Source organism: Hordeum vulgare, chromosome 3H, assembly GCF_904849725.1.
Source record: "Hordeum vulgare subsp. vulgare chromosome 3H, MorexV3_pseudomolecules_assembly, whole genome shotgun sequence".
In the NCBI taxonomy this organism is placed as follows: domain Eukaryota; kingdom Viridiplantae; phylum Streptophyta; class Magnoliopsida; order Poales; family Poaceae; genus Hordeum; species Hordeum vulgare.
Genome location: NC_058520.1, coordinates 408,721,594 through 408,743,646, shown reverse-complemented (window position 1 = coordinate 408,743,646; position 22,053 = coordinate 408,721,594). Strand labels below are relative to the sequence as shown.

Genomic DNA, 22,053 nt, shown 5'->3' with positions numbered 1-22,053 from the left:
TGCTGCACCGGGGCGACGGTTGAAACTGTTTTAATATACGGTTGAAGCTTTTTCTGTCAACGTTTGCAACTTTTTTCCTCGTGAAGTATTTGGTTGAAGCTTTTTTTTAACGGTTAAAGCTTTTCTATACACGGTTGAAACTTTTTGAGGAGTGACCACGTGAGATGCTGCAGTCAGAACGGCGTTTGAAACTTTTTTCATACACGGTTGAAGCTTTTTCTGTCAACATTTGCAACTTTCCCTCGTTGAAGTTTTTAGTTGAAGCTGTTTTTCTTAACGGTTGAAGCTTTTTCTACACACGGTTAAAACTTTTTATCCAGCGTTTGCAACACAGGGGGTGAGATGCGACGAGGTGAAGACCGACGGGCGGCCGAGGCGGAGGGCGACCAGCGGAGAGGAGACGAGGCGAGGCGATTGGCGCGTGCTAAGGCGTCGGCACAGGCGAGGCGATTGGCGCGGGCGAGGCGCGTGCTGGGACGTCGGCGCGGGCGAGGCGCGTGCAAGAATGGCGGGCGGTGGGGGCTCGCGCGACCAGATCTGACGGCTGCTGCGCGACCGGCGCGAGCCCTCAGCCGGCGCCTAGCACTGCCCTAAAAAAAAGTCGAAACACGGGAGGGTAATAAAGCTCAGTGGGGCAGTGAGTGTCAAGCGCACTAGAAACAGTTCCCCTCGCCGCCCTTGGGCATCTACTACCGCACTATGTAATGCCATATTGGCAGGAAATGCCTATCAGGAAAAGCAGAGCATGCTTTGGTCGCCACATTTGTGCTGAGCTTTCGTTGTGGGCCACAGCACACCATTTGTCTAAAACATCTCAACTTGGTAAAGTTACCTCCTGCCGCCCTGCCCAAAGCAACCAGATATATCTTACTACGTCCCATGGGATCTACGTACATATATACCGTATATGCAAAAGCATCAAGGACAGAAGAACCAGGAGACGATAACTAGTCCCCAAATGTGATCTTTGCAAATGAGCAGCTAAACTGCTAAAGTAAAGGATCCAGCTCGACATCGACATGCCAAGTGCAGAATGGAATATTGGAACTGTTTGTGAGGTGCTTGATGCTCACCAGCTCCTCGTATTCTTCTCCAAATTGCACTTGAAAAGCTAATGAAAATGGGAGTCATTCTTCCTGTAAAGGCAAAGGAACGAATGGGATCCAGATCAACCAACTGAGCATACAGAAAATAATTCAAGCAATCACAGGACCAAACAAAAGACACCATGTTACGTCAGTGGAGTAACTTGAATCAGGTTTGTGTGGCTCACTATTGGAAGAGGGACATGGCAAGGACTTGCAACATAAAGAAAATCTGTTAAAGGTGGGATGGAGCGGCCATTGACGTAAAGGTCACAATCAACAAGTAGCACTTTCTTTATGGTTATGGTTATGCAGTGTCCAATAAGCGCAATAAGCACAGCACAAGTAAATCTACGTGAATCTAAGGCAACAAGTAGCCAATTCAGTTCTGAACTTTCAAACAGTTTATACCTTACTTGATGAGTCACTCTAAAGAGCTACGAGAGGAAGAGTCAAAATCAGAACACGGGATCTTTACAATGTAATAAAGCAGGTAGATTTTGGACAGCACAATCACACACACGACGAACCGAAGAAAACTATAATGACAACTTTAGAATAAAGGAGGCTACAAACCACCATTAGGCATACAGTAGAAAGAGGCATATTTGATGGTTGCTCTTCATATTCAATTGTTAGTATTGTAGGCCCTTAGCACACCTACAGGCAAACAGATCATGCAGAGCTGATAAATAAATAAAACCAGTCCCCAAAATAAAAACGTTAAGTGTTGTATTCAATTATTATAGCCAGACCAAATTAAACAGATTATTAAGGTCTTGAGAAGATTAGTACATATAAAACAGAGTGAGACAAATAAGATCAGACATCATTCACAAGAACTACAGTCCATTAAAGGAACTCATCAGAATTTGATGTTCTCAAAATCTGTCACTAGTTAATGTCCTAACTCCTAACACCTTCAGCTTCTAATTTTTCTATCATCTTGCTGAATTCCAGAGACCTTTAAACTCCTCAGTAGATGATATGTGTATAGTGCAAAAAAAAATCATATCACCAGATCCTAAAGACTGCACATAAGAAATTTCCAGTCACAAATAATAATTCATACCAGACACTTGCAAGAAAAGACACATGTTTGGAAGTTTGACTGTCCATCAAGTTCTAAATTATTGAATCAGCAGAATCTATTGAATCAATGCACACTTAAACGATATCAAGTTGGAAAGGATAAAAGTGCCAAATAAATTGTATCTGTCCTCCCTAAGAGAAAACAGATATGAGCCATATGCCTATTAAACATGTAGTTTGTCCAAATTAGGTGTATTCCGATGGATGTGTAAACAAAAGGCTGAAGGGTTAAAGGAAAAAAACAACCAAAAAACCATCCTTGATTATACCAAAATTAAATAAAATACAACAAGATTACTCTCACAAGCTCCGTGATGGGCTCCCATCAGTGTGCCGTGCATTCTAGACCCCAAAGCAAATAAGAGATATATGGCCCAAATTGGTGAATGCTGCCTGAAGTCCTTCAAGAAAATCACTTGGAACTTGGGCCTTTAAACATAGCCTACATACACCTTGAATGATCTAACTCGTTTCAAACCAGGAGAAAAACAGTCTGAGACCCACAATGAGCATTGATCCTGGAACTACTTCAGGGGGCTGGCAGATGAGCAGATACTATGGTTCTAGGAGTGTTGAACAACATCTGGACTACTCAATGAATGACTGGTCAATTATCCTCGAGTCTTGATGCATGAATGGAATAATCATCGGTAAATCATACTCCCCCTGTCTGTTTATAGGCCATTTACTGTAGTGCTAAAGACAGAGTAAGTATGTACCATGTCCTTAGAACAAGTGTTTGCTCAATTTCCATGACAGGGGCATACAACACATTGAGGATAACAAAGCAGCAATGTTATCAGCGTAAGACGATTGATATATTATAGTGTTCTGCATTGAGATCCATGTGACGGAATAAAGCATTTCAGCAAGTAAATAAAGAACCAAACATGAATTGCCATGTAGTGATTGGCTGACAAGCTTCACCTTCCAGAACAAAAAAGAAGGAACATAAATCACAGCTATCGTATGGAAATAGCTACTACTATATCACCTGAAGCTCCATTTATTATTTGAACAGATGCTTCATAATCTGAGATTGAAATGGCACTGCCACCCAACACAACTGTGCAATTACAGCTGCCACATCAAGAAAGCTAAAAGGGGCATGCATTCACTAACTACAAAATTCTGTGGCAGCGCTGCAATTGACAACTTATATATAAAAAACAAAAAGGTAACACATACAAATCATGTCAGGATGGATGGAAATAATCAGACTTGTTCGATGCATGTGAGTATTGCTCCCATTGAAATCTCAATCTAAACAAGAAGCAGGCATCTTCCAATATCAAGCACAGGAGACAGAATAACACTCCACAATTCCATGAATGTCTGGGTCACCTTTTGCACAACTAACACTCAACAATTCCATTGAATTCATACACAAAAAATGGTGTACTATACTTGCAATAATAGCAACAGATGTTATGAACTTATGATACAACTGATACTGTATCCTCAGCATGAACAAACTAATTACCCACAAGAACAAGAAACAGATTACCTCCATAACAGATCAAGTAAACGACTGAAAGAATGAACCTGTTTTGCATAAGCTCAGTGCCGAGGGCTCGGGCTCCGTCTGGCAATGCCGACACCGCTAGAGAAGATGCCAGCGAAGGCCTGCAGGTTCTCGTCAGAGGGACTGGTGTGAATCTTCCTCGGGAATGGTAAGACACAAGGCCCGCAAAACATCACCCCGCCCATGTACGTGTTCTCATCCTCCCCCTCCTGATCGCTGGCATCGTCTTCGCGTTTGTTATTTGGCTTCACCGCAACCTGCTGGTTGTCTGATCCCTTATTGTTAGGCTTCACCGAGGTCTGCAGCTTCTTGGGCGTGAGCACCTTAGGAGAAGGTGGGGGTGTTGGGTGCGCGCGGTTGAGGACGCGCAGCACGCGGCCTGAGATGGGCGCCGTGGAGAGGCTGCTGATGGCAACGGCAGGGGGTAGGCCACTGAGAGAGACGGCGGGGGAGAGGCTGAGGGCGTGGGAGGCCGCCGGAGAGGGCGGCGCAGCGACCAGGCTAGCGGCCACATTGAGGAGTCCGTGGACGCGGCCGGAGGGGCGTCGGACGCCGACCGCGAACATGGCTGGGGACCCAACGGGGCGAGACAGGAGGCAGTTGTCGCCGAGGAGGAACCGCGCTGATCCGATCAGGGAGTCCCCGCCGATGTGCCAGGCCCCGTTCGGTGAGGCGTAGATCTCGACGGTGACGGCAGCGCGGGAATCCTCGGCGAGCGCGGCTTCGTGCACGCGGAAGAGGAACCGCTCGTGCCAAGCCGGATCGAGGCCGCCAGAGCGGTCGGGTTGCGTCTGGAGCCTGTGCGCCGTGTCAACCCACGCCACGGCGTACGCCTGCAACCGCCGCCGAAGTCCAGAAGGCGGCTTCAGCCCCTGCGCGGAGATGATGGTGACCTCCAGAAGCCGCTCGTCCTCCGGGAGCCCCAGTCCGGCCTCCTCGTCCGGCGCCTCCATCGCCGGCGAGCGGCGGCGCTAGGGTTTCTTGTTCGGGGAAGAGAGGGGTCGCGAAACGAGGCGGCGGCGAGATTTGAGGCTCACCCCCCTCTCCCCCTTCGGTCCTCTCCGTGGGTTTTTGAACGAACGGTGGATGCGAGCAGTATCGTGCGATCCGATGGTTATGAAGGAGTCCTGCCAACGGGTAGTGGTTGATTGGGAGTCTGAGCGCTGAGCGGGAGTCTGCCTCGGTTTGAGTCGGTCCGCATAAAAACCGACAAACCGAACATCGGACCAAAGCTAAAAATAAAAACCAAAATTTTATTTGTTGTCAATGATATAGAAAATTTTGGTTTTTGCTTGTACTGACCGAACGTAGTTCGGCTCTCGATTCGGTTAGTCGAAACAAAACCAAAGTCTCCGCGTACGTGTGACAAAAGATAGTAAGCCGACACAAAACTAACCTCAAACGAACGATGTTGTTCCATCTTCTTCTGTGCAGCGGCAGTCTCAAACACTTCGTTACGTTGATGGCCTCGATTTAGTTTTTTTATAGGCAAGGCCTCGATCATAGCTGGCCACTAGCTCATGTATCACGAACAAACTTGAACGTTGTAAAAGACCACAAGCTAGGACGTCACGTTATTTTACCATGGGCCCACCACATGCATGCATGCTAGCTCGTTGTGATTCCCACGAGGTGCTGCTGGTTTTCTTTAGTACCACCTTGACCAGCCACACAGCAGGAGGTCAATACTTAGGCTATATACACTAGAGGAATCAGCTTCCCGGTCACGGACGGGAAAGAAATTTGTCGTTTGCTGGTTGATGACCCCACTTTCAACACTGAAAGTCACGATAATGACCTTTTTTGCCATCTGCAAAGCAACGACGGACTACAAAAAACTTGGTCTTCGGTCTTCCTAGACAAGCACACGACAAAGCGGCTAGAGAGCGAAGCATAGCTGTCGGCCCCGTTAGGTGGCTAACGGCAGCCTTTGTCGTCAGCTAGCACGTGTCTGCCTTTGTCGTCAACGAGCCCTCGCCTTTGTCGTCTGCCAGCGGGCCTGCCTCCGCCAGCCCTTGCCCTTTGTCGTCTGCCAGCCCTGGCCTTTGTCGTCTTTGAGCGGACGACAAAATGACCAAATGGGTCATACCTGGTACTCCCAGGTTGCACATGTTGCTACCACGTGTGACCTGTGCCATCACCTGGCACACAACAAAGTGCCTATGTTACCCTTTTTATTTTGTTTTCTGTTATTTTCGTGCATTTTCACAGCACATATACGATATATGTTGGAAATATGCCCTAGAGGCAATAATAAATTAGTTATTATTATATTTCTTAGTTCATGATAATCGTTTATTATCCATGCTATAATTGTATTGATTGGAAACACAATACTTGTGTGGATACATAGACAAAACACTGTCCCTAGTAAGCCTCTAGTTGACTAGCTCGTTGATCAAAGATGGTCAAGGTTTCCTGGCCATAGGCAAGTGTTGTCACTTGATAACGGGATCACATCATTAGGAGAATCATGTGATGGACTAGACCCAAACTAATAGACGTAGCATGTTGATCGTGTCATTTTGTTGCTACTGTTTTCTGCGTGTCAAGTATTTATTCCTATGACCATGAGATCATATAACTCACTGACACCGGAGGAATGCCTTGTGTGTATCAAACGTCGCAACGTAACTGGGTGACTATAAAGATGCTCTACAGGTATCTCCGAAGGTGTTGGTTGAGTTAGTATGGATCAAGACTGGGATTTGTCACTCCGTATGACGGAGAGGTATCTCGGGGCCCACTCGGTAATACAACATCACACACAAGCCTTGCAAGCAATGTAACTTAGTGTAAGTTGCGGGATCTTGTATTACGGAACGAGTAAAGAGACTTGCCGGTAAACGAGATTGAAATAGGTATGCGGATACTGACGATCGAATCTCGGGCAAGTAACATACCGAAGGACAAAGGGAATGACATACGGGATTATACGAATCCTTGGCACTAAGGTTCAAACGATAAGATCTTCGTAGAATATGTAGGATCCAATATGGGCATCCAGGTCCCGCTATTGGATATTGACCGAGGAGTCTCTCGGGTCATGTCTACATAGTTCTCGAACCCGCAGGGTCTGCACACTTAAGGTTCGACGTTGTTTTATGCGTATTTGAGTTATATGGTTGGTTACCGAATGTTGTTCGGAGTCCCGGATGAGATCACGGACGTCACGAGGGTTTCCGGAATGGTCCGGAAACGAAGATTGATATATAGGATGACCTCATTTGGTTACCGGAAGGTTTTCGTGCATTACCGGAAAAGTTTCGGGCTCATCGGTAGTGTACCGGGAGTGCCGGGAGGGGTGCCGGGGACCATCGGGAGGGGTGTCACGCCCCAAGGGGTCTCATGGGCTATGGGAAGAGATAAACCAGCCCCTAGTGGGCTGGAATAAGTTCCCACTAAGGCCCATAAGGTTTGAGAAGGAAAAAAACACAAGGTGGAAAGAGTTTCCAAGTGGGAAGGTGGAATCCTACTCCAAGTAGGATTGGAGTAGGACTCCTCCACCTCCAATTTCGGCCAAACCTTGAGGGTTTGAGGCTGCCTCTTCCCTCCCCCTCCCTCCTATATATACTGAGGTATTAGGGCTGATTTGAGACGACTTTCTCATGGCTGCCCGACCACATACCTCCATAGTTTTTCCTCTAGATCGCGTTTCTGCGGAGCTCGGGCGGAGCCCTGCTGAGACAAGATCATCACCAACCTCCGGAGCGCCGTCACGCTGCCGGAGAACTCTTCTACCTCTCCGTCTCTCTTGCTGGATCAAGAAGGCCGAGATCATCGTCGAGTTGTACGTGTGCTGAACGCGGAGGTGCCGTCCGTTCGGTACTAGATCGTGGGACTGATCGCGGGATTGTTCGCGGGGCGGATCGAGGGACGTGAGGACGTTCCACTACATCAACCGCATTCTCTAACGCTTCTGCTGTACGATCTACAAGGGTACGTAGATCACTCATCCCCTCTCGTAGATGGACATCACCATGATAGGTCTTCGTGCGCGTAGGAAAATTTTTGTTTCCCATGCGACGTTTCCCCAACAGTGGCATCATGAGCTAGGTTCATGCGTAGATGTCTTCTCGAGTAGAACACAAAAGTTTTTGTGGGCGGTGATGTGCGTTTTGCTGCCCTCCTTAGTCTTTTCTTGATTCCGCGGTATTGTTGGATTGAAGCGGCTTGGACCGACATTACTCGTACGCTTACGAGAGACTGGTTTCATCGCTACGAGTAACCCCGTTGCTCAAAGATGACTGGCAAGTGACGGTTTCTCCAACTTTAGTTGAATCGGATTTGACCGAGGAGGTCCTTGGATGAGGTTAAATAGCAACTCATATATCTCCGTTGTGGTGTTTGCGTAAGTAAGATGCGATCCTACTAGATACCCTTGGTCACCACGTAAAACATGCAACAACAAAATTAGAGGACGTCTAACTTGTTTTTGCAGGGTATGATTGTGATGTGATATGGCCAACGATGTGATGTGATATATTGGATGTATGAGATGATCATGTTGTAATAGAAATATCGACTTGCACGTCGATGGTACGGCAACCGGCAGGAGCCATAGGGTTGTCTTTATAACTAACGTTTGTGCTTGCAGATGCGTTTACTATTTTGCTAGGACGTAGCTTTAGTAGTAATAGCATAAGTAGCACGACAACCCCGATGGCGACACATTGATGGAGATCATGATGATGGAGATCATGGTGTGGCGCCGGTGACAAGAAGATCGTGCCGGTGCTTTGGTGATGGAGATCAAGAAGCACGTGATGATGGCCATATCATGTCACTTATGAATTGCATGTGATGTTAATCCTTTTATGCACCTTATTTTGCTTAGAACGACGGTAGCATTATGAGGTGATCTCTCACTAAAATTTCAAGACGAAATTGTGTTCTCCCCGACTGTGCACCGTTGCTACAGTTCGTCGTTTCGAGACACCACGTGATGATCGGGTGTGATAGACTCAACGTTCACATACAACGGGTGCAAAACAGTTGCGCACGTGCAAAACAGTTGCGCACGCGGAACACTCGGGTTAAGCTTGACGAGCCTAGCATGTGCAGACATGGCCTCGGAACACATGAGACCGAAAGGTCGAGCATGAATCGTATAGTTGATATGATTAGCATAGAGATGCTTACCACTGAAACTATTCTCGACTCACGTGATGATCGGACTTGAGATAGCGGATTTGGATCATGTACCACTCAAATGACTAGAGAGATGTACTTTTTGAGTGGGAGTTCTTAAGTAATATGATTAACTGAACTAATTGTCATGAACATAGTCTAATGGTCTTTGCGAATTACGATGTAGCTTGCGCTATAGCTCTACTGTTTTTATATGTTCCTAGAGAAAATTTAGTTGAAAGTTGATAGTAGCAAACTTTGCAGACTAAGTCTGTAAAACCGAGGATTGTCCTCGTTGCTGCGCAGAAGGCTTATGTCCTTAATGCACCACTCGGTGTGCTGCACCTCGAGCGTCGTGTGTGGATGATGTGAACATCCGACATACACGTTTCTGATGACTACACGATAGTTCAGTGCAAAGTACTTAATGGCTTAGAAGCAAGGCACCGAAAACGTTTTAAAACGTCACGGAACATAAGTGATGTTCTAAAGAGATGAAATTGTGATTTCATGCTTGTGCCCTTGTTAAGAGGTACGAGACCTTCAACAAGATTCTTTGACCACAAAGTAAAGGAGAAAAGCTCAATCGTTGAGCGTGTGCTCAGATTGTCTGAGTACGACAATCACTTGAATCAAGTGGGAGCTAATCTTCCAGATGAGATAGTGATGGTTCTCCAAAAGTCACTGCCACCAAGCTTTGAGAGCTTCGTGATGAACTATAACATATCAAGGATAGATACAATGATCCTTGAGCGATTCGCGACATTTGACACTGCAAAAGTAGAAATCAAGAAGGAGCATCAATAGTTGATGGTTTGTAAAACCACTAAGTTTCAAGAAAGGCAAGGGCTAGAAGGGATACTTCGTGAAACGGCAAAATAGTTGCTGCACTAATGAAGAGACCCAAGATTAAACCCAAACCCGAGACTAAGTGCTTCTGTAATAAGGGGAACAGTCACTGAGGCGGAGCAACTCTAGATACTTGGTAGATAAGAAGGCTGGCAAAAGTCGAGAGAAGTATATTTGATATACATAATGTTGATGTGTACTTTACTAGTACTCCTAGTAGCACAAGGGTATTGGATACCGGTTCGGTTGCTAAGTGATTAGTAACGCGAAATAAAAGCTACGACATAAACGGAGACTAGCTAAAGGCGAGGTGACGATACGTGTTGGAAGTGTTTCCAAGGTTGATATGATCAAAACGTCGCACGCTCCCTCTACCATCGGGATTGGTGTTGAACCTAAATAATTGTTATTTGGTGCTTGCGTTAGGCATGAACATGATTGGATCGTGTTTATTGCAATACGATTATTCATTCAAAGAGAATAATGGTTACTCTATTTGCTTGAATAATCACCTTCAATGGTTTATTGAGTCTCGATTGTAGTGTTACACATTGGTGCCAAAAGATACGAGTTAATAATGATAGTACCACTTACTTGTGGCACTGCCGCTTGAGTCATGTTAGTATAAATTGCATGAAGAGGGTCCATGCTGATGGATCTTTACTCACCTGATTGCGAATCACTAGTGACATGCAAATCATACCACATGAGCAAGGCCTTGTTTTCATTGAGATGAAACAAGATAGTAACTTGTCGGAAGTGATACATTTTTTATGTATGCAGTCCAATGAGTGCTGAGGCACGCAGTGGATATCATTATGTTCTTACTTCACTGACGACTTGAGTAGATACAGGAGTATTTACTTAATGAATCACAAGTCTGAAATACTGAAAAGTTCAATTCCGTTTCAGAGTGAAGTTCGTCGGAACAAGAGGATGAACTGTCTACGATATGATCATAGAAATGAATATCTGAGTTACGAGTTTTTGGTACACAGTTAAGACAATGTGGAAATTGTTTCACAGTTCATGCCACCTGGAACATCATGGTGTGATGATGTGTGTGAACGTCATAGCCACGCACTATTTAGTATGGTGCATGCTGGGATGTCTCTTATCGAATTACCACTATCGTTTATGGGTTATGCATTAGAGACAACCACATTCACTTTAAATGGGGCACCGCGTATTTCCGTTGAGATGACACAGTATAGACTGAGGTTTAGAGAAATCTAAACTGTCGTTTCTTGAAAGTTTGGGGCTTCGAAACTTATGTGAAAAAGTTTCAGTCTGATAAGCTCGAACCCAAAGCGGATAAATGCATCTTCACAGGATATCCAAAACAGTTGGGTACATCTCCTATCTCAGATCCGAAAGCAAAGTGTTTGTTTCTAGAAACGGATCCTTTCTCGAGAAAAGGTTTCTCTCGAAAGAATTGAGTGGGAGGGTAGTAGAACTTGATGAGGTTATTGAACCATCACTTCAACCAGTGTGTAGCAGGGCGTAGGAAGTTGTTCCTGTGGCGCCTACACCAATTGAAGTGGAAGCTGATGATGGTGATCATTAAGCTTCGAATCAAGTTACTACAAACCTCGTAGGTCGACAAGGTCGCGTACTTCTGCAGAGTAGTACGGTAGCCCTGTCTTGGAGGTCATGTTGTTGAGCAACAGTGAACCTACGAGTTATGGAGAAAGCGATGGTGGGCCCAGATTCCGACAAATGGCTGGAAGCCATGAAATCCGAGAGAGGATCCATGTGTGAAAACAAAGTGTAGACTTTGGTAGAACTACTTGATGGTCATAGGACTATTGAGTAAAAATGGATCTGTAAAAGAAGACAGACGATGATGGTGATAAGTCACTATTAAGAAAAGCTCGACTTGTCGCAAAGATGTTTTCGACAAGATCAAACAGTTGACTATGATGAGACTTTCTCACTCGTAGCGATGCTAAAGGTCTGTTAGAATTATGTTAGTTGTTGATGCATTATTTATGAAATATTGCACGTAGGATGTCAAAACATTGTTTTACTCGACGGTTTCCTTGAGCAAACATTGTATGTGATACAACCAGAAGGTTTTGTCGATCCTAAAGATACTAGCAAGTATGCAAGCTCCAGTGATCCTTCAATGGACTGGTGCAAGCATCTCGGAGTTGGAATATACACTTTGATGAGATGATCAAAGATTTTGGGTTTGTACAAGGTTTATAAGAAACTTGTATTTCCAAAGAAGTGAGTGGGAGCACTATAGAATTTCTGATAGGTATATGTGGTTGACATATTGTGGATCAGAAGTAATGTAGAATTTCTGTAAAGCATACAAGGTTGTTTGAAAGAAGTTTTCAAAGGAGTACCTGGATTACGCTACTTGAACGTTGAGCATCAAAGATCTATGGAGATAGATCGAAAGCGCTTAATAGAAGTTTCAACAAGATGCATGCCTTGACAAGTTTTTGAAAGAGTTCAAAATAGACCAGCAAAGAAGGAGTTCTTGGTTGCGTTGTGAGGTGTGAATTTGGGTAAGACTCAAAACCCGACCACGGCAGAATAAAGAGAATAGACGAAGGTCGTTTTCTATGCCTTAGCCGTAGAATCTAAAGTATGCCATGCTGTGTACCGCACCTGAAGTGTGCCTTGACTCAAAGTATGTTGAGAGGTACAGAGAGTGATCCATGATTGAATCACTAGCAGCGGTCGAAATTTATCCTTAGTAACTAATGGACTAAGGAATTTTTCTCGATTATGGAGGTGGTTAAAGAGTTTGTCGTAAAGGGTTACGTCAATGCAAGCTTTGACACTGATCCGGATAACTATGAGTAGTGAAACGGATTCGTATAGTAGAGTAGATATTTGGAGTATTTCCGAATAGCACATAGTAGCAGCATCTATAAGATGACGTAATGATTTGTAAAGAACGCACGGATCTGAAAGTTTCAGAACCGTTGACTAAAACCTCTCTCACGAGCAAGACGTGATCAGACCCCATAACTATATGGGTGTTGGATTCGTTGGAATCACATGGTGATGTGAACTAGATTATTGACTCTAGTGCAAGTGGGAGACTGTTGGAAATATGCCCTAGAGGCAATAATAAATTAGTTATTATTATATTTCTTAGTTCATGATAATCGTTTATTATCCATGCTATAATTGTATTGATTGGAAACACAATACTTGTGTGGATACATAGACAAAACACTGTCCCTAGTAAGCCTCTAGTTGACTAGCTCGTTGATCAAAGATGGTCAAGGTTTCCTGGCCATAGGCAAGTGTTGTCACTTGATAACGGGATCACATCATTAGGAGAATCATGTGATGGACTAGACCCAAACTAATAGATGTAGCATGTTGATCGTGTCATTTTGTTGCTACTGTTTTCTGCGTGTCAAGTATTTATTCCTATGACCGTGAGATCATATAACTCACTGACACCGGAGGAATGCCTTGTGTGTATCAAACGTCGCAACGTAACTGGGTGACTATAAAGATGCTCTATAGGTATCTCCGAAGGTGTTGGTTGAGTTAGTATGGATCAAGACTGGGATTTGTCACTCCGTATGACGGAGAGGTATCTCGGGGCCCACTCGGTAATACAACATCACACACAAGCCTTGCAAGCAATGTAACTTAGTGTAAGTTGCGGGATCTTGTATTACGGAACGAGTAAAGAGACTTGCCGGTAAACGAGATTGAAATAGGTATGCGGATACTGACGATCGAATCTCGGGCAAGTAACATACCGAAGGACAAAGGGAATGACATACGGGATTATACGAATCCTTGGCACTGAGGTTCAAACGATAAGATCTTCGTAGAATATGTAGGATCCAATATGGGCATCCAGGTCCCGCTATTGGATATTGACCGAGGAGTCTCTCGGGTCATGTCTACATAGTTCTCGAACCCGCAGGGTCTGCACACTTAAGGTTCGACGTTGTTTTATGCGTATTTGAGTTATATGGTTGGTTACCGAATGTTGTTCGGAGTCCCGGATGAGATCACGGACGTCACGAGGGTTTCCGGAATGGTCCGGAAACGAAGATTGATATATAGGATGACCTCATTTGGTTACCGGAAGGTTTTCGTGCATTACCGGAAAAGTTTCGGGCTCATCGGTAGTGTACCGGGAGTGCCGGGAGGGGTGCCGGGGACCATCGGGAGGGGTGTCACGCCCCAAGGGGTCTCATGGGCTATGGGAAGAGATAAACCAGCCCCTAGTGGGCTGGAATAAGTTCCCACTAAGGCCCATAAGGTTTGAGAAGGAAAAAAACACAAGGTGGAAAGAGTTTCCAAGTGGGAAGGTGGAATCCTACTCCAAGTAGGATTGGAGTAGGACTCCTCCACCTCCAATTTCGGCCAAACCTTGAGGGTTTGAGGCTGCCTCTTCCCTCCCCCTCCCTCCTATATATACTGAGGTATTAGGGCTGATTTGAGACGACTTTCTCACGGCTGCCCGACCACATACCTCCATAGTTTTTCCTCTAGATCGCGTTTCTGCGGAGCTCGGGCGGAGCCCTGCTGAGACAAGATCATCACCAACCTCCGGAGCGCCGTCACGCTGCCGGAGAACTCTTCTACCTCTCCGTCTCTCTTGCTGGATCAAGAAGGCCGAGATCATCATCGAGTTGTACGTGTGCTGAACGCGGAGGTGCCGTCCGTTCGGTACTAGATCGTGGGACTGATCGCGGGATTGTTCGCGGGGCGGATCGAGGGACGTGAGGACGTTCCACTACATCAACCGCGTTCTCTAACGCTTCTGCTGTACGATCTACAAGGGTACGTAGATCACTCATCCCCTCTCGTAGATGGACATCACCATGATAGGTCTTCGTGCGCGTAGGAAAATTTTTGTTTCCCATGCGACGTTTCCCCAACAATATATAGAGTTCATAACACATATATGATATATAGTGAGCTAGGCCATATCCAAAGAACCAATACATATTAAAAGAACCAATACATACAAAGTTTAACACCGTTCATCCATATATACATACATATAGTTCCACATTGTTCATCAGCACAAATCAAAACAAAAACTAAAGCACTCCATCAATGCCAGCTTCCATGTAGTGAATCAAATCTGCAAAGTGGGAATGAGAAAGTTAGAGGAGTAGTAGAATAAGAAGTAGTACAAAAAGAAGAAGACGAATAAGAAGAAGAAGAAGAAGAAGAAGAAGAAGAAGAAGATTATAAGAAGAAGAAGAAGAAGAAGAAGAAGATTATAAGAAGAAGAGGAAGAAGACTAGAAGAAGAAGAAGAAAGAGAAGGAAAATAATAAGAAGAAAGAAAGAAGAAGCTCATCTTTCTTCTCTTCTTCTAACTTTGTATCCTTTTCCTTCTCATTCTTATTCTTTTATTCTTTCTTTTTCTTCTCTTTCTTCTTCTATTCTTTCCTTTTTCTCCTCTTCCTTGTTTTTCTTCTTCTTATTCCTTGTTTGTGTCATTTTACATCTAAATTAGGTAATTATGTCGTTTTAGAGCTAACTAAGCTTACTATGTCATTTTAGAGGAAAACAAACTAAGTATATGACATTTATGAGCTAAGCAAGTTTATTATGCCATTTTGACCTAACTAAGCTAATTATGTCATAAATGAACTAAATAAGCTATTCATTTTGGAGGATAATTAATTAAGTATGTCTTTTTTGGGAAAAATAAGCTAAGTATGTGGCATAATAGGGCTAACTAGCATGTACGAAGCTAAGTATGCATTTGTTAAGCGGAACACTAGAGAAAACTTACCGTCGTCATCATCACGGATGTGAAGCATCGGGGTTGCTCGGGGCGGTTTCACCTGGAGAAGGGGTGTGCGATGCGGCTCAGGATTTATTCTACAGAAAAGATCAGTTGCAATGTCTCGTTAGCATAATGACACTCAAATGTTAGGACTAGTAACCGATGACCATTCAAATGAAACTCACCGTTCCCGCCGCAGTAATGACTCGCATCGAAAGAGGGATCTCACCGGTCTTCTCGCACACAGACTGCACATGTGGTTTTGACAAGTTGGTCATATTAGTTAGTAATGAAACGAACATTACATGCATGATTTGGCTAATATGAAGAAGAAACTTAGCACGAGGAGCTTGTACATGGCCCGGTGAGCCCCTCATTTCGTGCCCTCTCCTCCTCCAACAACCGAGTCATCTTCTCCTCCGCGTCAAGTTCCTGCTCTGTCGCCACCCGGTCCCTCTCCTACAGCAGCGCCTAGGTTGTCGCTCTCAATCTCTCTCTCTCTCTCTCTCTCTGTGAAGAGCATCCTGCAACATCATTCCTCGTTAACATCGATGGCCACACACATAATGTAATGGAGGAAAGTTATCTGAGTCCGTATAACTAACCTTGATGGCGAGATCGACTGGCCGTGGACGAGTCCTTATCTCGGGACAGGAGCTCGTTTGGTGCGCCTTGATCTCCGGGAGAGTGAGAGGACAACGTATAAGCCCATCTCCAATGGCTATCGAGCCACGAGGCCTCCTGCCACCAGCTATCATCACCAACTCTGGATCCAAAGGTTGCTGGCTCAGGTTGAAGTCCTCCCCTTTCCTCGCCTTCCCCTCCTCATTGTACCTCACGAGCTTGTGGTGAGAGGATATGTTGGTGAACTTCTTTGGATGATCGAGGTCAAATTCAGAGAATGCCTTAGCCTTCTTGTACGAGGCAGGATAGGTCATGGCATAGAGTTCGTACATCTGTGGCCCCTCCGTGTTATTGTGTTGCGCCTAAAAGGGAGGAACAAAGTATTAGTAAAAGGCTCAAGATAGCATGAAGAATGAATTGCATGAATCATGAAGCAAACCACATACCGAGTTCACCTGAACTGAAATAAGTTGGCGTTACCTTGATGGTGTGGCACACCAACCATTTGGGTACGTGGTCCTTCTCATTGTCGTGGATGGCTCGCCATTGGCCAGTGCACCACTCATCCACCAACGCCTCCCAAGAATCAATCTTATCTGCACACCATCTCGGGGGGCACCTAAGTTAGTAAAGAGAAATTTGAGCGATACACCTACGAATCAAAACAAGGAAACTAAGTACAAGGCCTTAAGAATAGGTAATTACATTCATGTATTGCTCCTTCTTCAGAAACTTTTGAGGCACGATGACTTGTCCTTCTTAATACCACGCGTGGAGTAGTAGTCTCGAATAGCCCATGGCCGAGCCTCGTGGCGTAAGTTCTGTAATAGGCGCTTGCACTCAGTATCGATAACCTTGGCCTCCTCCTCCTTGTATCCCTCCTCACACCTGTAGAAGGTCTACAATCAAACTAGAGAACATTGATCAGTACAATAACTAGCTATTGTTAATTTTAGATTGTGTAAAGGAGAAATTACCCAAAAGCTTTTGATCACCATATAGGCCCTCGTGTGGCACAAGACACCATCGATCATCTCCTCCGGCCGGGCCTGTGCAGTCTTGTAGTGCTCCCAGCTCAATCCTAGTTGAGGAAGTTGACCCTCACTGGGCAACGTGGCAAACCCGGGAAATTTAGCCGGCAAAGCACACCGAGGACGGTGTCCGACTTGCGGACTCCACGGGGGTGATGCCAACCCCTCCAGTATGACAAGGCCAACACATTTGATATTTGCAGAAATGTGAAGGCAAAAGGTACAAAAAGAGTAAATGCACTTACTTCTCCCGACCAGGATTAATCATCGGCCTCTTCTCGCGGGTAGCTGCCACGGGCGGGAGCCATGTACCACCACACTAGTACACGAGGACCCCTCAACCACCTCACCCTCACTATCAGTAGACTCATCCCCTCCACCATCAGCATGGCCACCCGACCCCTCACGTGGTTTTGGCCAGGTACCCCATCCAGGCGTCTCCTGGGACGTAGCCCCTGGATCCGAAGTCTCGTGGGTCGAAGCCTCTGGGATCGGAGTCTCCTGGGACATAGCCCGTGGGACCGAAGTCTCGTGGGTCGAAGGCACGTCGACCTAAGGCTCGTGGTTCAGAGTCCCCGTATACTCCACCTCATATAGGTCCACCCTAGCAGCCCTGTGCTCGGGTGAATGAGCATGGGGTGGCGGCAAGGAAGGCGTAGCAGTCCGCCTACCTCTCGTGCGGCCATGATACGTCTCCAATGTATCTATAATTTTTGATCGTTCCATGCTATTGTATTATCAACTTTGGATGTTTTATATGCATGAATATGCTATTTTATATTATTTTTGGGACTAACCTATTGACCTAGAGCCTAGTGCCAGTTTATGTTTTTTCCTTGTTTTTGACCTTTTCCAGATAGGAATATCAAACGGAGTCTAAACGGAATAAAACTTTTGTCGTGATTTTTTATGGAAAATATCAAAAATACCAGAAGAAAAAGATACCGGAGAGGAGTCCCGAGGAAGCCACGAGTTAGGGAGGCGCGCCCACCCCCTGGGCACGCCTGGGGGGCTCGTGACTCCCACGTGGGTCCCCCTGACTTGTTCTCGATGCCATCTGGTCTTATAAATACAGAAACCTCCAGAAATAAACCTAGATCGGGAGTTCCGCCGCCGCAAGCCTCTGTAGCCACCAAAAACCAATCGGGAGCTCGTTCCGGTACCCTGCCGGAGGGGGAATCCATCTCTGGTGGCCATCTTCATCATCCCGGCGATCTCCATGACGAGGAGGGAGTAGTTATCCCTCGGGGCTGAGGGTATGTACCAGTAGCTATGTGTTTGATCTCTCTCTCGTGTTCTTGAGATGTCATGACCTCGATGTACCGCGGGCTTTGCTACTATAGTTGGATCCTATGATGTTCTTCCCCCTCTCCCTTCTTGTAATGAATTGAGTTTCTCCATTGAAGTTATTTTATCGGATTGAGTCTTTAAGAACACTTGATGTATGTCTTGCACGTGTCTATCTATGGTGACAATGGGATATTCATGTGAGTACTTGATGTATGTTTTGCTGATAAACTTGCGGGTTTCGTGACATTGGGAACCTATGCATATGGGTTGGCACGCGTTTTGACTCTCTGGTAGAAACTTTGGGGCACTCTTTGAAGTTCTATGTGTTGGTTGAACAGATGATTCTGAGATTGTGTGATGCATATCGTATAATCATGCCCACGGATACTTGAGGTGACAATGGAGTATCTAGGTGACATTAGGGTCTTGGTTGATGTGTGTCTTAAGGTGTTATTCTAGTACGAACTCTATGATGGATCCAACGGAAAGAATAGCTTCGTGTTATTTTACTACGGACTCTTGAATAGATTGATCACAAAGAATAACTTTGTGGTGGTTTCGTACCCGACAATAATCTCTTCGTTTGTTCTCCGCTATTAGTGACTTTGTAGTGACTCTTTGTTGCATGTTGAGGTCTAGTTATATGATCCAATTATGTTATCATTGTTGAGAGAACTTCACTAGTGAAAGTATGAACCCTAGGCCTTGTTTCCACGCATTGCAATACCGTTCGTGCTCACTTTTATTATTAATTGCCTTGCTGTTTTTATATTTTCAGATTACAAAAACTTATATCTATTATCCATATTGCACTTGTATCACCATATCTTCGTCGAACTAGTGCACCTATACAACTTACCATTGTATTGGGTGTGTTGGGGACACAAGAAACTCTTTGTTATTTGGTTGCAGAGTTGCCTGAGAGAGACCATCTTCATCCTATGCCTCCCACAGATTGATAAACCTTAGGTCACCCACTTGAGGGAAAAAATTTACTGTCCTACAAACCTCTGCACTTGGAGGCCCAACAACGTCTACAAGGAGAAGGTTGCGTAGTAGACATCAAGCTCTTTTCTGGCGCCGTTGCCGGGGAGGTTAGCGCTTGAAGGTATATCTTTAGATCTTGCAATCGAATCTTTTAGTTTCTTGTTTTATCACTAGTTTAGTTTATTAAAATAAAACTACCAAAAAAATGGAATTAAGGTTGCCTCATATGCTTCATCTTTTTAATGTCTTTCGTGAAAATGATGGGAAGGAAAATTATGCTCAAGTGCTAGAAGAAGAATTACATAGAATGCTTGGCATAAAATATTTGAATGATGAGCATGATTACAATGTTGTTAGTATGAATACTTTGAATATCCATGATGCTAATGATATTCAAAGCTACAAGCTTGGGGATGCTATGTTTGATGAAGATGATCTTTTTAATTCCCCCCTTTGAATGATCAAAATTATTATGATGAAAGCATGCCCCCTATCTATGATTATTATTGTGATGATACTTATGCTATAAAGAAGAATGATAATAAAACTTGTCACAATTATGAGTACCCTCTTATTGAACATTACTCTTTTAATGTGGAAACAATTCGTAGCGTTCAAGTCTTTTACGATACTCCCACTACTAATAATGAGAATAAATTTCCTTATGTGGAGAGTAGTAAAATTTCTATGCTTGTAGATCATGAAAAGAATGCTTTAGGTGCTGGTTATATTGTTGAATTCATTCATGATGCTACTGAAAAAATTATTATGAGAGAGGATCATATGCTTCTACATATTGCAATAATATCAAGCTTCCTCTCCATGTGTTGAAACTTTTGAAGTCATGCTTGTTTTATCTTCCTATGCTAGTTGATTCTTGCTCCAATAAATTGTTTGACCAAAAAATCCCTATGCACAGGAAGTGGGTTAGACTTAAATGTGCTATCCATATGCTCCATGATGCTTCCATTATGTTTCAATCCTTATCTTTTATGTAAGCATCATTGAAATCATCATGCCTAGCTTGAAAGGCATTAAAGAAAAGTGCTTGTTGGGAGACAACCCAATATGTATCCTTACTGTTTTTGTGTGTTCACATGATTAAGATACTTTATTAATCATGTTTTATTGCCTTAGTTTCAATAAAGTGCCAAGCAAAGCCTTTATGATTAGTTTGGGTGATAGTTGTTTGATCATGTTGAAAAAGAGAGAAACTTTGCGCTCGCTAAATCATTTCTAATTTCTATCCATAGAGTGATTTTAGGTTGATTATTTTTGCTGCTTATTTATATACAAATTTCCTTAATTGTCATAATTGTTTCAGAATTTTGGAAGTGCAGAAGTATGCTTATTATTCAGATCATTATAGACTATTCTGTTTTTGACAGATTCTGTTTTCAATGCATAGTTTGCTTGTTTTGGTGTTTCCATAGATTATATTGAGTAATATAAATTGTGGAAATAGTAAGATACAGTAGGCATTGTGCGAAAATAATTATGAGTCTTGTTTTTACAGTACCCAAGTGATTGATTTGCTCGTTATCATACTAACCCATCTCACGAAGTTCCATTAAGTTTTGTGTTGTGAAGTTTCCTAGTTTTGGGTAGAGTTTTGATGGAATATGGAACAAGGAGTGGCAAGAGCCTAAGCTTGGGGATTCCCAAGGCACCCCAAATCCATATTCAAGGACACAAAAGAGCCTAAGCTTGGGGATGCCCCGGGAAGGCATCCCCTCTTTCGTCTTCAATCCATCGGTAACTTTACTTGGGGCTATATTTTTATTCACCACATGATATGTGTTTTGCATGGAGCGTCATTTTATTTTATTAGTACTTGATTTCGGTTATTTATATTAATGTTTTGCATCATTTAGGTCAATAAAAATGTCAAGGACAACCTTTACCATGCTTAATTTGCAAGTTTAGGAGTTGCTGTTCCAAAACAGAAAGTTTGCTTGTAGTGCAAAAATTCCCTAGAATGTTTTGTATGTCAGAATAACTTGAAATTTAGATACAGTATGCTATTATAAATTCTCTACAGCGTGAAATTATTTCAGATTTTTTGGCGTTAATTAAGTATGGATCTTGCTGCATTCTTCACAGACTATTCTGTTTAGGCAGATTGCTGTTTTGTTTGCATTGTTTGCATATGTTTGCTTGTTTAATGATTCCATTTGAGGATGGGATTTTTAAATATGCAGAGGCGTTTAGTATGCAATGTGAAATAATAATTTTAGTGATTTACTACAGTAGAGGATGATAAAGTTTTGCATTGAATTATACTAACCTATCTCACGAGTTCTTGTTGAGTTTTGTGTGGATGAAGTTTTTAAGATTTTGGAAACCACCATACGAGAGGAATTAAGGAGACACAGAAGCTCAAGCTTGGCGATGCCCAAGGCATCCCCAATTCATATTTCAATAAGTCTCAAGCACCTAATCTTCGGGATGCCCCGGATGGCATCCCACCTTTCTTCTTCAAACAATTATCGGTTAGTATCGGTTGAACCTAAGTTTTTGCTTCTTCACATGATTCGTGCTATCCTTGAAGTGTCATTTTATTTTGTTTGAATAAGGTACATAAGATCTGAAATTCTTAGATGGGAGAGTCTTCACATAGCCAAATAATTATTCACTACTCATTGAGCTTCACTTACATCTTTTGGAGTAGTTTTTCTTTTACTCTCATGCTCCACTTATA

The 22,053-nt window shown here is 43.8% G+C and overlaps 1 protein-coding gene across 4 annotated transcripts; it reads right to left on the bottom strand.

Annotated features, from left to right (window-relative positions):
• Nucleotides 1-844: 844 nt before the first annotated feature.
• Nucleotides 845-4,799, bottom strand: LOC123444014. Of its 4 annotated transcripts, none has more exons than XR_006630926.1 (3): nucleotides 3,723-4,799; nucleotides 1,662-1,745; nucleotides 845-1,136 (listed from the first exon to the last, which is right to left on the bottom strand). XR_006630926.1 is itself a non-coding variant. In XM_045120608.1 (2 exons), the coding sequence occupies exon 1, from the start codon at nucleotides 4,653-4,655 to the stop codon at nucleotides 3,738-3,740; it is 918 nt and encodes a 305-aa protein (XP_044976543.1). In that variant the 5' UTR covers nucleotides 4,656-4,799; the 3' UTR covers nucleotides 845-1,136; nucleotides 3,723-3,737. The 4 variants fall into 4 exon arrangements, 1 of the variants encoding a protein (XP_044976543.1); XR_006630927.1 differs by having other exon boundaries at nucleotides 1,665-1,745; XR_006630928.1 differs by having other exon boundaries at nucleotides 1,677-1,745.
• Between the last annotated feature and the right edge of the window lie 17,254 nt (nucleotides 4,800-22,053).